The sequence below is a fragment of the Salmo salar genome, chromosome 18, assembly GCF_965601325.2.
Source record: "Salmo salar chromosome 18, fSalSal1, whole genome shotgun sequence".
Lineage (NCBI taxonomy): Eukaryota > Metazoa > Chordata > Actinopteri > Salmoniformes > Salmonidae > Salmo > Salmo salar.
In genome coordinates this window covers 26,658,019-26,675,820 of record NC_138308.1, presented here as the reverse complement: position 1 = coordinate 26,675,820, position 17,802 = coordinate 26,658,019, and the positions used below count along the sequence as shown (strand labels likewise).

Here is a 17,802-nt window from a genome sequence, read left to right as displayed (position 1 = left end):
AGTGGGGTTGAGGGGTATGTAACCGTACCTCACACTGGTTGGTGAGAGGGAGGTAGAGAAGTGGGGTTGAGGGGTATGTAACCGTACCTCACACTGGTTGGTGAGAGGGAGGTAGAGAAGTGGGGTTGAGGGGTATGTAACCGTACCTCACACTGGTTGGTGAGCTTGGTGGAGGTGATGTCCAGCTGCTGGTACTGCTCTTTGAGTTTGGAGAACTCTGCCTCCATGCGGGTCTGTTCCAGCTTGGCACCGTTCATCTGGCTCTTCAGGTTCTTATGGTCGACCTGCAGGCCCTCATTATCCTTCACCAGCTGACGATGTGCCATGTTCAGCCTACACACAGAAACATCAGAACGGGTTTCAAACAGCACATTCTTTACTCATAGCCCCTGGTACAGGTCAAACCATGGCTTGAGGGAGAGACCTTTATGAGAGAAGGGGAAAATTCACTAATTGACGAGGAAAATAACAGCTAAATGGTTAGTTCTCTAATTGTAACCAACCACTTAAAATGTCTGCATACTGCCACTCAAAACATAGACTTTCTTTTCCCTCGCTCTCAAAAAATCTTGTTGTACAGGTTTCTCTGCAGCTGGATTGACAGTTTAGGGATGTTCCCTTGCACCCCAAAGTAAACCTCAGGGCACACCCCCCTCCCCCTCGGTTCATTATACATAAAGTATTCAGTTTAACCTTTCATTCTCCTCCTTCAGTTTGTGGTAGTCTGCAGCCGTGGCCTCGTGGCTCTTGTTCTGAGACAGCATCTTCTCCTGCTCTGCCTTCAGCTGTTTCTCCAGCTCCTCCAGCTGATCCTTCTGCCTCAGTAGCTGGTTATACCTGTAAATACAGTACTACCTGTTAGTGAACAGCAGCTGGTTATACCTGTAAATACAGTACTACCTGTTAGTGAACAGTAGCTGGTTATACCTGTAAATACAGTACTACCTGTTAGTGAACAGCAGCTGGTTATACCTGTAAATACAGTACTACCTGTTAGTGAACAGCAGCTGGTTATACCTGTAAATACAGTACTACCTGTTAGTGAACAGCAGCTGGTTATACCTGTAAATACAGTACTACCTGTTAGTGAACAGCAGCTGGTTATACCTGTAAATACAGTACTACCTGTTAGTGAACAGCAGCTGGTTATACCTGTAAATACAGTACTACCTGTTAGTGAACAGCAGCTGGTTATACCTGTAAATACAGTACTACCTGTTAGTGAACAGCAGCTGGTTATACCTGTAAATACAGTACTACCTGTTAGTGAACAGCAGCTGGTTATACCTGTAAATACAGTACTACCTGTTAGTGAACAGCAGCTGGTTATACCTGTAAATACAGTACTACCTGTTAGTGAACAGCAGCTGGTTATACCTGTAAATACAGTACTACCTGTTAGTGAACAGCAGCTGGTTATACCTGTAAATACAGTACTACCTGTTAGTGAACAGCAGCTGGTTATACCTGTAAATACAGTACTACCTGTTAGTGAACAGCAGCTGGTTATACCTGTAAATACAGTACTACCTGTTAGTGAACAGCGGCTGGTTATACCTGTAAATACAGTACTACCTGTTAGTGAACAGCGGCTGGTTATACCTGTAAATACAGTACTACCTGTTAGTGAACAGCGGCTGGTTATACCTGTAAATACAGTACTACCTGTTAGTGAACAGCGGCTGGTTATACCTGTAAATACAGTACTACCTGTTAGTGAACAGCAGCTGGTTATACCTGTAAATACAGTACTACCTGTTAGTGAACAGCAGCTGGTTATACCTGTAAATACAGTACTACCTGTTAGTGAACAGCAGCTGGTTATACCTGTAAATACAGTACTACCTGTTAGTGAACAGCAGCTGGTTATACCTGTAAATACAGTACTACCTGTTAGTGAACAGCAGCTGGTTATACCTGTAAATACAGTACTACCTGTTAGTGAACAGCAGCTGGTTATACCTGTAAATACAGTACTACCTGTTAGTGAACAGCAGCTGGTTATACCTGTAAATACAGTACTACCTGTTAGTGAACAGCAGCTGGTTATACCTGTAAATACAGTACTACCTGTTAGTGAACAGCAGCTGGTTATACCTGTAAATACAGTACTACCTGTTAGTGAACAGCAGCTGGTTATACCTGTAAATACAGTACTACCTGTTAGTGAACAGCAGCTGGTTATACCTGTAAATACAGTACTACCTGTTAGTGAACAGCAGCTGGTTATACCTGTAAATACAGTACTACCTGTTAGTGAACAGCAGCTGGTTATACCTGTAAATACAGTACTACCTGTTAGTGAACAGCAGCTGGTTATACCTGTAAATACAGTACTACCTGTTAGTGAACAGCAGCTGGTTATACCTGTAAATACAGTACTACCTGTTAGTGAACAGCGGCTGGTTATACCTGTAAATACAGTACTACCTGTTAGTGAACAGCGGCTGGTTATACCTGTAAATACAGTACTACCTGTTAGTGAACAGCGGCTGGTTATACCTGTAAATACAGTACTACCTGTTAGTGAACAGCGGCTGGTTATACCTGTAAATACAGTACTACCTGTTAGTGAACAGCAGCTGTGCGTTTACACGCGTCTCTGACTTGAGTGCTGTGCAATGGTAGAGTGGAGGTGAATTCATAATAAGACTGTCGTGCACGTGTGTGTTTGGCCGTGAGTGTGGTTAAGTGTGTGATGGTAGGCCAGCTGTGCTGCAGTAGGCATTAAGCACATAACAGTGCCAGTAGAAAGCCCACCTGTCCTCCAGGTTTCTGTGCTGTGACTCTAGGCTCTTGTGGGCACTCTTCAGGCCTCCATGTTTGCCGATGAGGCCCTCGTACTCGGAGGCCTGTCTCTCATGCAGGGCAGCCAGTTTCTCATGGTCCCTTAGCAGCATCTCATAGGTGGACCTCAGGTCTTCCCTGTCCCTCACCGCCCCCTCCTTCTCGTTCTCCGTACTGGACTGCTGCGTCGCCAGTTGGGCATTCTGGGCCATGAGAGCGCCACTCTGGGAGTTCAGCGTTGAGTTCTCAACCTAGGGGAGGGAAACAAGACTTCTGATTGGACGATCTGAGCAGTCTGAACTCAATCGGAAATGCCCTTAACTATAACTGTTTTTTCAAGGGTTTTGTCATGTCCTGCTAGGAATAGCAATGGATTAGATTAACTGATTATGTGAAAATCAGGGTAAGATCCCACAAAATAATTTGAATAGACACAGGTGTCACTTCTGAACAACAGGGGGCACTGTGTACACAGCCAGCCTGTCCCTCCAGTCCACTCTGATGGTTGAGACTTTGCATGTCCTTGTCTGATTTGGATAGACATCAGTGGTCAAATGTTTTTTTGCCAGTACAAATCACAAGCACAGACATGTTCAAAGTTGTAATTCGTTTTGGCTTGCAGCAGAAAGCAAGATTTTGTTGATCCGCTGCCATAAAATATATCAAAATAGATGTTGTGGAGCAAAGCTCAATGAGAAAGGAATTATCTCTAGCCACGGGGCAGAGTGGAGAGAAGAGACACGCTTGGGGAGAGTTTCAACTACAATACAGGCTATAGATGCAGTGTAGACAAGGCCAGAAAATAGAGTTCAGGGACCAGCAGTGAGGGAGCAACAGAGGGAACCAGGGCTTACCTGTAGTTTGGCGTTCTGGGTCTGTAGGGTGGTGTTGTTCTCCTGTAGAGATGCAGTCTGTCTCTGCAGAGCCAGAATCTGGGCCTGCAGGTTACTGCTCTGGGTCTCTAGCTGCTTCAGGTTGGTATGCAGGGCCTGCTTCTCTGCCTGGAGGGTGGCGTTCTGGAGATGGTAGACAGACAGACAAGATATACGCAGGCATTAATTATATGCAGAGGCCCTTCACACTTCAGTGACACATCACTGTCACATGCAGTATCTAAGACGGCTGTTTTGAGTTGTTGATTAGATAGTGTGTACTCACGTTCCTCTCCACCTCGATGAGGCGGTCTTTGACCTTGAGCAGTTCCCGGGTGGTCTCGTGGCTCTCCTTCTCCCACTTGTTGACGGCCTGAGAGTCCTCCCTGTCCCCTCCTCTGGGGGGCGAGCTCTGCACCATCCTCTCCTCCTCCTCCTCCCTCTGTCGCAGGGCCTCGTAGTTCTTCTTCACCTGGAAAGGTCAAAGGGTTAAACCTCCATCCCCCCCCAAATCTTCCAAAAATATACTGTTCTCTGTTCTGCCACCCCAGCAAGGGTTCTAGTTTTCATCACAGAGTTGAAAAACGTGCTGTGGAGACTATTCTCCGTGTTTTCCAGGATCCTGGTGCCTCAGGAATAGATAACACAATGAACAAGGAATGAATACATAATACATGGCCTCAGAAGCATTTCAGCGTTTCTCTGAGTCATGTGTTAAAGAACATAATACAGAATCTCTCCGGGATAATGTTTTGGTCTTCTGGGCTGTTGTAATGTATTGTTTGGGAACTAACAGTTTTAAGCTCCTGGCGCAGTTGTTGGTTGAGGTTAGAGGACTCCTGCAGTCTGGCCTCCAAGGCAGCTATCTTCTCCTCCTTGATCTCCAGAGAAGACTTGAGAGTGGACTCTAGCTTGAACTCCAGCAGCTTGTACCTGCAGATAAGGGACATTCACAATCATTAAAGTCCAAGGGTCTTTCCTGGAAAGAATTCAAGGTCTTGACAGTGCATTAATGGCAGAGTGCCTACTATGAACCTTCATTGATGTGGTACCTTTGAGCAGCAGCATAGTGGTTTGTGTGTGTGTGTGTGTGTGTGTGTGTGTGTGTGTGTGTGTGTGTGTGTGTGTGTGTTACCTGTCGTCGTCAGAGCTCTGCTCGGCCTGCAGCAGCCTCTCCTTGTTAAGGCCTATCTTCTCCAGCTCGTGGGTCAGTTTCTCCAGGTCATTGTTCATCTGCTGAGTCCGCAGTTTCTCACTCACCAGTTCCTGGAACATAAAACGCCAACCCAGAATCACTTTACATTTGTAGTCCCTAGAACCCAATCCTTTATTAATGAATAATATAATCTTATGGAGCACAGTGTAGTTCCAAGTTTCAGGTGTGTTGACATAGTGCTCTGGTTCTATTACTTCTTGCATAATGCAGGTGCAATGACTATAACAGAACTTTATTGATCATCTAAATGCACATTTGAAGCCTTATGGGCATTCACCCAATGCATTACAATATATCTCCTAACATTACAACATGCCTCTCTGGGGTAGTAGCTACACCATTACCTCTCGCAGAGTGACCAGGGTCTTCTTATCTATAGTGGCCTGTTTGACCAGCTCTTTGTTCTCCTTCTCCAGGTCTTTGAGGCGGTTGCAGGAGTCCTTGAAGGAGGTCATCTCCTTGCCCAGCGAGCGGTTCTCCTTCTCCAGGTGGCTGATCCTCAGGTTGTCCTCGTCCAGCTTGGAGTCCCTGATCTCCGCCTGCTGTCTCAGCCTCTTGTTTTCCTTCTCCAGCTGCTTCTTGTCCTTCTCCAGCTGAGAGCTCTCCTGCTCCAGAGTCTTATTCTCCTGCTCCAGCTGCTCCAGACGTTTGCTGGAGATCTTCAGTTCCTCCAGGCTCCTCTGCAGGCTCTGGTTCTCCTGTTCTACGTCCTGCAGCTCCCCCTCTAGCTGCTGGATCTTGCGGCTGCTGTTCTCTAGGGATTTCTGCAGCCGCTGGTTCTCCGTGTCCAGGCCCTGGTAGCTCACCTCCAGCCTCTCCGTCTTCCTGGAAGAGGCTTTGAGCAGCTCCAGGCTTCTCTTCAGCTGGCTCCTCTCGCTCTCCAGCTCCCGGTTCTCCAGTTCCAGCTGAGCCGCCTTGTTCCCGGCCGAGCGGAGCGCCTCTGCAGCCCTGCGGAGCTTCAGGTTCTCCTCGTCCAGCTGGGCGTTCTCCTTCTCCAGGGCCTCCAGCTGGAAGGAGGTGCTCCGCAGGCCTTCCACGTTCTTCTTCAGACGACGGCCCTCTGCCTCCAGCTCTGCGTTCTCCTTCTCCAGAGACGCCACCTGATGATTTGAGAGAATGTGGGAAAATGTATCAAATAATAAATTCTCCTCATTCAAAGTCCCATCTATGGTATATGATGGGGGCACAGAATAGACAGCAGGTACACAGACAACTAGAGGTGAACTATACAGCCTCCAATACATGCAGAGAGGCAGACCTTGTCACAGGTGATGCCCAGGCTGGCTACTCGCTTCTGCAGGGCCTCGTTCTCCCTCTCCAGCCGCTGCGCCTCCACCTCCAGCTCCTCGGCCCTCTCGCCCTTCTCCTTGTACACCGCCAGGTCCTTACGCAGCTGCTTACGCTCAAACTCCAGCTTGTTGAGCTTGGAGCTGGTCTCCCGGATGGACTCGTGCAGCACGCGGTTCTCCTTCTCCACGTCTTTGACCCGCGCCTCAGGGCCCACCTGGGAGCGTTGCCTCAGCGATGAGACGGTATTGGTCAGATGCTCGTTCTCCTGCTCCAGGCCTTTCACCTGGGACACGACATAGAGGACGTCGGAGTGGCAGTATGGTAGATCAACTCAAGTCATGTTTCAGTATGGTGTTAATATGAAGAGAACCCTGAGTCTTTCCTGAATATGGGAACTGAGAAGACTATATCTAGGGTTCTGAATTCTTTCTAGTCAGGTCGAGGGGTCAGGAAAATCTCCTGGCCCTAGTTCTTAATGCTGTAGTGTAGTTTCACCAGAGATCTGGCTTGTATCCATGTCTTCTCACTGTAAACATCATCAATCTATACACCCTGTGACCTCATTACATTCTGTCTGCTTTACCCCCCAAGCCACACAGAGCTCTCCAACTAGTTGGGAGAATGCAAGCACAAAGACTGCTATCTCCTAAGAAAACTCTATCCGGATACATAGGTAGTAATGTCATTTGGAGACTCTTGGAACCAGACCAGATCAAAACAGATTCAGTCCCTCGACCCACCGTGTGTGTGTGTGTGTGTGTGTGTGTGTGTGTGTACCTGTCTCTCAGAATTCTCCCTCAGTGTCTCCAGTGTTTTCTCCAGCAGAGCCTTCTCCTTCATCAGGTCAGTGCCGAGACTCTCTGCACTGTGCAGACTCTCCCTTTCTGTGTTCAGCTCACTCTCCAGCTGCACCAGCTGCAGGCACACACAGGACACGCACTGTGTTACCATGGCACCCAGTCACTTAGATCACAGACACAATGAGAGTGTGCAGTACAGGCAGGTACTTGTCTACCATACCATTACCATACCATTACCCATCACAGTTGGCCACCATTCTATTGGGATTCGGTCACTGTTAAATTGAAGTGCCTGTTTTTGAATTTTAATTTGCAAAAATAAAACTGAATTGACGCTGATTATGTTATTTATATTTCTCTAGTCACAGTGGCAGTGTTGTGATACATGTCCTTTATTAAAGGGACTCGTTGGCAGGTCCATATAAAGCCCTTCTGATGAATCTTGCACAAGCTGGAACGGCTCATAGGAGCAGGAGCCCATCTCCTGTTTGTGTAGCGCGAGGCAGCTTGATGTACAAGTACACCCTCTGGACAGGACGCTAGTCTACAGGGTAAACTCTTCACAAGGCAGACTGATTATTACTAATCATATCATAGATATCCCACAAGCACCTAATTCTGTCAAAGCAGCTTAACTCAAAACTGCCTACGTATTGCTCATCTACAGGCAGCCAGTTAAACGGCTGTTATTGTACAAGAGCTCCTGCTTGGATTCACTTTAAAATGGGCTCTCATAAAGACCGATCCAGTGGTGCTGCCTAACTCAGTCTTGCCTCTTGTCTTTGTGTGAGAAAGGCACATTTCATGCATTCTATGCAGAGAGCACAGAGAAGGCTTAAGTGTCTGAAAATAGCCGAGAGTTAGCTTATGGAGGGGCCTTCAAGTGTCAAGTCTGAGAGAGAATAGGAAACGGTCTTCAAGAATTACTCTGTTCTTTCAATTCCCTCTGGTATCATGGAGCTAAGAGGCCTGAACGCCAAGTCCTGAGGTGAAATATAGGGGGCTGGACCAAGATGCTACTGTAGGGGTAAAGAGCAAGCAGCCATTGTTATGTTGTTGATGCATAAGGAACAAGTGTGGATCCCATGTTGGGTGGGCTAGAGAAGGGGAAATGTTCAGGAAACAAGTGAGTGGATTTCAGTATACATTCTATACAAGTACAGAAGCTGCTCTGACCCTCTGGGTGAGCCTCTGGTTCTCCTTGTCGGCCTTGAGGAGACGTGAGGGGACGTGTTTGCTGGCAGAGCCCCTCAGCTCCTCCACAGTCTTCAGCAGGGTCTGGTTCTCCTTCTCCAGCTTCAGCAGCCGGCTGGATGTCAGCTCATTGACCTCGTGGCCCAGGGACTTCTGAGGCACTGCACAATGAAACCATCTATGGTTAGGCACACAACAACATACTGTACGCAAAGGCTACAGGTTCTGTTATAGTGGTAAGAAGTCCCCCAAGGGAAGAGGAAGTATGGAATATCCCTAACTGTAGTTACTGACAGGGTTTATCCTGATCCAAGACCAGTTAACCCCATTAACATCGTTCCAAATCCAGGCCCAGTGCTAATCTGGGTCTTGGAGTCGTTGAATATTAATTACAGGAGTTAGTCATGTGTAGATAAACCCTGTTCAATCTGTTGTGTGTGTATGAAGGACCAAAGCCAGGGCCCCAGTGCTGAGGGCTGCTGCTCCAGGCTGCTCACCCTCTGTCAGGTCAGGGGTCATGGAAAGCTGCTGTAGTTCCCACCCCAGGTGGAGAGACTCGTCCATGCTCTGTTTCTGGGCCATCTCCAGGACCAGGTTCTCCTCTAGCAACTCCTCAATACGCTTCCTGTCCATGTCCCGGTCCTAACAAACACACAGACAGACAACATACACACAACACACTGTCAGACGGCTCCACAAACGCTAAGCCTTACAGTGTAGTATTCTTCAGAGATGACCTACTAGATGGCTCCAAAAAAAGAGCTTGTAAAATCAGTCATACCACTATGTCTGTTTGATTCATCTGATCCCACACACAAAACACACTAAGTTTCCCTCTACCATTTCCATGTCGTGGATCTTGGATTTGAGCTGCAGGCTCTCTTTCTCCAGCTCGTGGAGTTTGTCAGAGCGAGCCCTGGTTCCTTCCAGCTGGTCCTCTAGCATGGCCTTGGTCTCCAGCAGAACCTGGTTGTCCTCCTTCAGCTCCTGTAGGGCCCAGCAGATTTCACACACACGTCAACCACAGCCATATCACTACTGCCATCCCCACTACCACGCATTCAACCACAGCCATATCACTACTGCCATCCCCACTACCACGCATTCAACCACAGCCATATCACTACTGCCATCCCCACTACCACACATTCAACCACAGCCATATCACTACTGCCATCCCCACTACCACACATTCAACCACAGCCATATCACTACTGCCATCCCCACTACCACGCATTCAACCACAGCCATATCACTACTGCCATCCCCACTACCACGCATTCAACCACAGCCATATCACTACTGCCATCCCCACTACCACACATTCAACCACAGCCATATCACTACTGCCATCCCCACTACCACGCATTCAACCACAGCCATATCACTACTGCCATCCCCACTACCACGCATTCAACCACAGCCATATCACTACTGCCATCCCCACTACCACGCATTCAACCACAGCCATATCACTACTGCCATCCCCACTACCACGCATTCAACCACAGCCATATCACTACTGCCATCCCCACTACCACGCATTCAACCACAGCCATATCACTACTGCCATCCCCACTACCACGCATTCAACCACAGCCATATCACTACTGCCATCCCCACTACCACGCATTCAACCACAGCCATATCACTACTGCCATCCCCACTACCACACATTCAACCACAGCCATATCACTACTGCCATCCCCACTACCACACATTCAACCACAGCCATATCACTACTGCCATCCCCACTACCACGCATTCAACCACAGCCATATCACTACTGCCATCCCCACTACCACGCATTCACATTGGGACAACAGGTCAATACATTCATGTTACACCCAATGAATGCTTCATTGACACGTCAAGCTTGTTGGGTGCTATTTCTTTGTTTTGGCGTACCTCTACTCTGGCTTTGTAGAACTCAATGTCGTAGAGCCTCTCCTTGTAGCGTCCCACTTCACTCTCCAGCTTGTCCACTCTGACGGCCTTCTCCCTCAGAGCGTCCAGCTCATCACGATAGGCCCTGGCAGAACGGGCATCCGACAACAACTGCAGGCTCTGGAGGGGACAAACGAAACACTACATGTCAGTGTCACACTCATACAAGATATTTGTTTCACACAGACTCCCACTATATACATGCATTGCACCAGGCATAATTCATATTGGTAACACACCGTGGACTGTATAGGTAGACACCATATAGGTAGACACCATATAGGTAGAGACAACGTATAGGTAGACACCATATAGGTAGACACCATATAGGTAGACACACCATATAGGTAGACACCATATAGGTAGAGACACCATATTGGTAGAGACACCATATAGGTAGACACCATATAGGTAGACACACCATATAGGTAGACACACAATATAGGTAGACACACCATATAGGTAGACACACCATATAGGTAGACACACCATATAGGTAGACACCATATAGGTAGACACCATATAGGTAGACACACCATATAGGTAGAGACACCATATAGGTAGAGACACCATATAGGTAGACACACAATATAGGTAGACACAATATAGGTAGACACCATATAGGTAGACACACCATATAGGTAGACACACCATATAGGTAGACACACAATATAGGTAGAGACACCATATAGGTAGACACACCATATAGGTAGACACCATATAGGTAGACACCATATAGGTAGACACACCATATAGGTAGACACCATATCGGTAGACACCATATTGGTAGACACCATATAGGTAGACACACCATATAGGTAGACACACAATATAGGTAGACACCATATCGGTAGACACCATATAGGTAGACACCATATAGGTAGAGACACCATATAAGTAGACACACCATATAGGTAGAGACCATATAGGTAGAGACACCATATAGGTAGACACCATATAGGTAGACACCATATTGGTAGAGACACCATATAGGTAGACACCATATAGGTAGAGACACCATATAGGTAGAGACACCATATAGGTAGACACCATATAGGTAGACACAATATAGGTAGAGACACCATATAGGTAGACACACAATATAGGTAGACACCATATAGGTAGACACCATATAGGTAGACACCATATAGGTAGACACACCATATAGGTAGACACACCATATAGGTAGACACCATATAGATAGACACACCATATAGGTAGACACACCATATAGGTAGACACACCATATAGATAGACACACCATATAGGTAGACACCATATAGGTAGACACACCATATAGGTAGACACACAATATAGGTAGACACCATATAGGTAGACACCATATAGGTAGAGACACCATATAGGTAGAGACACCATATAGGTAGAGACACCATATAGGTAGACACACCATATAGGTAGAGACACCATATAGGTAGAGACCATATAGGTAGAGACACCATATAGGTAGACACCATATAGGTAGACACCATATTGGTAGAGACACCATATAGGTAGAGACACCATATAGGTAGACACACCATATAGGTAGACACACCATATAGGTAGAGACACCATATAGGTAGAGACACCATATAGGTAGACACACAATATAGGTAGACACACCATATAGGTAGACACCATATAGGTAGACACCATATAGGTAGAGACACCATATAGGTAGACACCATATAGGTAGAGACACCATATAGGTAGACACCATATAGGTAGACACCATATAGGTAGAGACACCATATAGGTAGACACACCATATAGGTAGACACACCATATAGGTAGACACACCATATAGGTAGACACACAATATAGGTAGAGACACCATATAGGTAGACACACCATATAGGTAGACACCATATAGGTAGACACACCATATAGGTAGACACACAATATAGGTAGACACCATATAGGTAGAGACACCATATAGGTAGAGACACCATATAGGTAGAGACACCATATAGGTAGACACCATATAGGTAGACACCATATTGGTAGACACCATATAGGTAGACACCATATAGGTAGAGACACCATATAGGTAGACACCATATAGGTAGAGACACTATATAGGTAGAGACACCATATAGGTAGACACCATATAGGTAGACACACCATATAGGTAGACACACCATATAGGTAGACACACCATATAGGTAGAGACACCATATATGTAGAGACACCATATAGGTAGACACCATATAAGTAGAGACACCATATAGGTAGACACCATATTGGTAGACACCATATAGGTAGACACCATATAGGTAGAGACACCATATAGGTAGACACCATATAGGTAGACACCATATAGGTAGACACACCATATAGGTAGACACCATATAGGTAGACACCATATAGGTAGACACCATATAGGTAGAGACACCATATAGGTAGACACCATATAGGTAGACACCATTTAGGTAGAGACACCATATAGGTAGACACCATATAGGTAGAGACACCATATAGGTAGAGACACCATATAGGTAGACACCGTATAGGTAGACACCATATAGGTAGAGACACCATATAGGTAGAGACACCATATAGGTAGACACCATATAGGTAGAGACCATATAGGTAGAGACCATATAGGTAGACACCACATAGGTAGACACCATATAGGTAGACACCATATAGGTAGACACCATATAGGTAGAGACACCATATAGGTAGACACCATATAGGTAGACACCATATAGGTAGACACACATGGCAGTCATACACAGAGGCAGGCTGAAGCTCCTCTTAGTTAATAGTGTCATGAGTCAGTCATCATCTCTGGAAGAGGGATTTGAAATGACCACACACACACACACACACACACACACACACACACACACACACACACACACACACACACACACACACACACACACACACACACACACACACACACACACACACACACACACACACACACACACACACACACACACACACACACACACTAATAAGCAGCTCTGCCATGTTGTGGTGGGCCCTACTCTCTAACGCTGCAAATTATGTTTACAACAAAGACAACATCTAAGGGGTTAGCCAAGCTATAAATAGCTCAGCCACTAATTGGTTAAGGGCATTAACCTAATGATTAAGAAAGTAAAACAGAAGGTGGTGGCAATGGTTTGATGTGTTGTATAACTCTGAGGACAGTCAGGACACCAGAGGTGACATGAGGTCTTATGGGTGGAGCTTTGGTCTAGTGGTCTGGGCCAGCCTTGTGTGACACACCTGGCATAGCTCAGCAGCACTGTTAGTGTGTCGCTTATGTGTAGCTGGAGTTCAGGAGAGACACGTAGGTTCATGGCAGACAGATACTGTAGTGTGTAGCTGGAGTTCAGGAGGGACACGTTGGTTCATGGCAGACAGATACTGTAGTGTGTAGCTGGAGTTCAGGAGAGACATGTTGGTTCATGGCAGACAGATACTGTAGTGTGTAGCTGGAGTTCAGGACAGACACGTTGGTTCATGGCAGACAGATACTGTAGTGTGTAGCTGGAGTTCAGGAGAGACACGTTGGTTCATGGCAGACAGATACTGTAGTGTGTAGCTGGAGTTCAGGAGAGACACGTTGGTCCATGGCAGACAGATACTGTAGTGTGTAGCTGGAGTTCAGGAGGGACACGTTGGTTCATGGCAGACAGATACTGTAGTGTGTAGCTGGAGTTCAGGAGGGACACGTTGGTTCATGGCAGACAGATACTGTAGTGTGTAGCTGGAGTTCAGGAGAGACACGTTGGTTCATGGCAGACAGATACTGTAGTGTGTAGCTGGAGTTCAGGAGAGACACGTTGGTTCATGGCAGACAGATACTGTAGTGTGTAGCTGGAGTTCAGGAGGGACACGTTGGTTCATGGCAGACAGATACTGTAGTGTGTAGCTGGAGTTCAGGAGGGACACGTTGGTTCATGGCAGACAGATACTGTAGTGTGTAGCTGGAGTTCAGGAGAGACACGTTGGTCCATGGCAGACAGATACTGTAGTGTGTAGCTGGAGTTCAGGAGGGACACGTTGGTTCATGGCAGACAGATACTGTAGTGTGTAGCTGGAGTTCAGGAGAGACACGTTGGTCCATGGCAGACAGATACTGTAGTGTGTAGCTGGAGTTCAGGAGAGACACGTTGGTTCATGGCAGACAGATACTGTAGTGTGTAGCTGGAGTTCAGGACAGACACGTTGGTTCATGGCAGACAGATACTGTAGTGTGTAGCTGGAGTTCAGGAGGGACACGTTGGTTCATGGCAGACAGATACTGTAGTGTGTAGCTGGAGTTCAGGAGAGACACGTTGGTCCATGGCAGACAGATACTGTAGTGTGTAGCTGGAGTTCAGGAGAGACACGTAGGTTCATGGCAGACGGATGGTGTGTATTGATGTATTAAGTGGCGTAATGCTGGTGCTAAGTCATGTGATGTGGTTTGGGAGCTCTGTCTGGCATCAGCTGTAATTGACTCCCTCTGTTTACTCAGCAGTGTTGACATTCTGTGGCAAACAGAATGTCAACGCTGTAACAAGTAACAAATAATGAAAAAGCAGCGGTAAAATAACAATAGCGAGGCTATATACAGAGGGTACCGGTAGAGAGTCGAGGTGTGGGGGCACCGGTTGGTTGAGGTAATTGAGGTAATATGTACATGTAGGTAGAGTTATTAGAGTGACTATGCATTGATAATAACAGAGAGTAGCAGCAGCGTAGAAAACGGGGGGCAATACAAATAGTCTGGGTAGCCATTTAATACAGCACTGTGGTGTATTGAGTTGTTCTGTATGGCTCTGTGCTGTATTGAGTTGTTCTGTATGGCCCTGTGGTGGATTGAGTTGTTCTGTATGGCTCTGTGCTGTATTGAGTTGTTCTGTATGGCTCTGTGCTGTATTGAGTTGTTCTGTATGGCTCTGTGGTGTATTGAGTTGTTCTGTATGGCCCTGTGCTGTATTGAGTTGTTCTGTATGGCCCTGTGGTGTATTGAGTTGTTCTGTATGGCCCTGTGCTGTATTGAGTTGTTCTGTATGGCTCTGTGCTGTATTGAGTTGTTCTGTATGGCTCTGTGCTGTATTGAGCTGTTCTGTATGGCCCTGTGGTGGATTGAGTTGTTCTGTATGGCTCTGTGGTGTATTGAGTTGTTCTGTATGGCCCTGTGCTGTATTGAGTTGTTCTGTATGGCCCTGTGCTGTATTGAGCTGTTCTGTATGGCCCTGTGGTGGATTGAGTTGTTCTGTATGGCTCTGTGGTGTATTGAGTTGTTCTGTATGGCCCTGTGCTGTATTGAGTTGTTCTGTATGGCTCTGTGCTGTATTGAGCTGTTCTGTATGGCCCTGTGGTGGATTGAGTTGTTCTGTATGGCTCTGTGGTGTATTGAGTTGTTCTGTATGGCCCTGTGCTGTATTGAGTTGTTCTGTATGGCTCTGTGCTGTATTGAGTTGTTCTGTATGGCTCTGTGCTGTATTGAGTTGTTCTGTATGGCCCTGTGCTGTATTGAGTTGTTCTGTATGGCTCTGTGCTGTATTGAGTTGTTCTGTATGGCCCTGTGGTGTATTGAGTTGTTCTGTATGGCCCTGTGCTGTATTGAGTTGTTCTGTATGGCTCTGTGCTGTATTGAGTTGTTCTGTATGGCTCTGTGCTGTATTGAGTTGTTCTGTATGGCTCTGTGCTGTATTGAGTTGTTCTGTATGGCTCTGTGCTGTATTGAGTTGTTCTGTATGGCTCTGTGCTGTATTGAGTTGTTCTGTATGGCCCTGTGGTGGATTGAGTTGTTCTGTATGGCTCTGTGGTGTATTGAGTTGTTCTGTATGGCTCTGTGCTGTATTGAGTTGTTCTGTATGGCCCTGTGCTGTAGTAGGTAGGTTTTATCCTGCACCTCTTGCTGAACCCTCTTATTCTCAGTCTCCATGTTGTCCAGTTCCTGTCTGCAGTCCAGCAGCTGCTCACTCTTTTCCTCCCTGAGAGAGAGAGAGAGAGAGAGAGAGAGAGAGAGAGAGACATGGGAGAGAGAGAGAGAGAGAGACAGGGGAGAGAGAGAGAGGGAGATGGGGAAAGACAGGGGGAGAGAGGGAAAGCAAGCGAGGGGGGGAGAAGAGTGTGATCAAGAGAGAAACGTGAGAGACCGAGAGAGAGAGAAGGGGGGAGACGAGAGAGAGAGAAAAGAGAGCGAGAGAGAAGGGGGAGGAGAGAGAGGGGAGAGAGAGAGAGAGAGAGAGAGAGAGAGAGAGAGAGAGAGAGAGAGAGAGAAGGGGGTTGGAGAGAGTTTAGAGAGAAAAGAGAGTGAAAGAGAGAGAGAAGAGAGAAGGGGGGGAGAAGAGAGAGAAGGGAGGGAGAAGAGTGAGAAGGGAGGGAGAAGACAGAGAGAGAAGGGTGGGAGAAGACAGAGAGAGAAAGGGTGGGAGAAGACAGAGAGAGAACGGTGGGAGAAGACAGAGAGAGAAGGGGGGAGAAGACAGAGAGAGAAGGGGGGAGAACACAGAGAGAGAAAGGGGGAGAAGAGAGAGAGCGAAGGGTGGGAGAAGACAGAGAGAGAAATGGTTGGAGAAGACAGAGAGAGAAGGGTGGGAGAAGACAGAGAGAGAAAGGGTGGGAGAAGACAGAGAGAGAAAGGGTGGGAGAAGAGAGAGAGTGAAGGGTGGGAGAAGACAGAGAGAGAAAGGGTGGGAGAAGACAGAGAGAGAAGGGTGGGAGAAGACAGAGAGAGAAAGGGTGGGAGAAGACAGAGAGAGAAAGGGTGGGAGAAGACAGAGAGAGAAAGGGTGGGAGAAGACAGAGAGAGAAAGGGTGGGAGAAGACAGAGAGAGAAAGGGTGGGAGAAGACAGAGAGAGAAAGGGTGGGAGAAGACAGAGAGAGAAGGGGGAGAACACAGAGAGAGAAAGGGGGAGAAGAGAGAGAGAGAAGGGGGAGAAGAGAGAGAGAGAAAGGGGGAGAAGAGAGAGCGAGCAAGGGAGAAGGGGGTTGCAAGAGAAAAAAAGAGAGACATTGTAAAACACATTCACATATGTACGCATTTGAAAAACCCCATTCCTCACAAACAAACCCATAACTGTCCCACACAAATATTTGTTTCTGTTTCCCTTAAAGTTGCCTTGAGACACTGGAATTTTTACTTAGATGTTTACCCAGCAGAAAATAATCCATGGACCTCTTTCCTTACTGGGCCAGGTCAGCTGGTTTGCTTGTGGGTGTGTGTGGGTTGGGGACCGGGGATGGGGTTAATTACCAAATTATATACAAACATATTTCAACTGAAAATGTACAAAGTAAGACCACAAAAACAACCTACAAATGACCTCACAACCAACTCCCCATGACATTGTCACGCCCTGGCCATAGAGAGGGTTTTGTTCTCTATTTTGGTTAGACCAGGGTGTGACTAGGGTGGGCATTCTATGTCCCTTTTTCTATGTTTTGGTATTTCTTTGTTTTGGCCGGGTATGGTTCTCAATCAGAGACAGCTGTCTATCGTTGTCTCTGATTGGGAACCATACTTAGGTAGCCTTTTCCCACAGGGTTGGGGTGGGTAGCTGTTTTCTATTTGGTGTGTTCACCTGACAGAGCTGTTGCGTTTTGTTCCACTTAGTTTTTTTGTTTCAGTGTTCAAGTTATAATAAACATCATGAACACGTACCACGCTGCGCTTTGGTCTACTCCTTCTTCCACAGACAACCGTTACAGACATGCAAATCTGTAACTGTAGAGCTG

At 46.9% G+C, this 17,802-nt stretch overlaps 1 protein-coding gene across 6 annotated transcripts in view; it reads right to left on the bottom strand.

The window, feature by feature from the left end:
- LOC106577115 (girdin) overlaps positions 1-17,802 on the bottom strand; it is a 102,992-nt gene that overhangs the window by 18,133 nt on the left and 67,057 nt on the right. For all 6 annotated transcript variants that reach the window (XM_045700963.2, XM_045700961.2, XM_045700965.2 and 3 more), the window contains exons 9-23: positions 15,973-16,054; positions 10,068-10,226; positions 9,000-9,146; positions 8,657-8,801; positions 8,142-8,320; positions 6,943-7,080; positions 6,134-6,448; positions 5,220-5,975; positions 4,795-4,925; positions 4,454-4,592; positions 3,946-4,131; positions 3,642-3,803; positions 2,761-3,038; positions 694-837; positions 147-333 (exon numbers count right to left, since the gene is read on the bottom strand). In XM_045700963.2, coding sequence (XP_045556919.2) covers positions 147-333; positions 694-837; positions 2,761-3,038; positions 3,642-3,803; positions 3,946-4,131; positions 4,454-4,592; positions 4,795-4,925; positions 5,220-5,975; positions 6,134-6,448; positions 6,943-7,080; positions 8,142-8,320; positions 8,657-8,801; positions 9,000-9,146; positions 10,068-10,226; positions 15,973-16,054 — 3,148 coding nt within the window. The remainder of the gene's footprint in view (positions 1-146; positions 334-693; positions 838-2,760; positions 3,039-3,641; positions 3,804-3,945; positions 4,132-4,453; positions 4,593-4,794; positions 4,926-5,219; positions 5,976-6,133; positions 6,449-6,942; positions 7,081-8,141; positions 8,321-8,656; positions 8,802-8,999; positions 9,147-10,067; positions 10,227-15,972; positions 16,055-17,802) is intronic.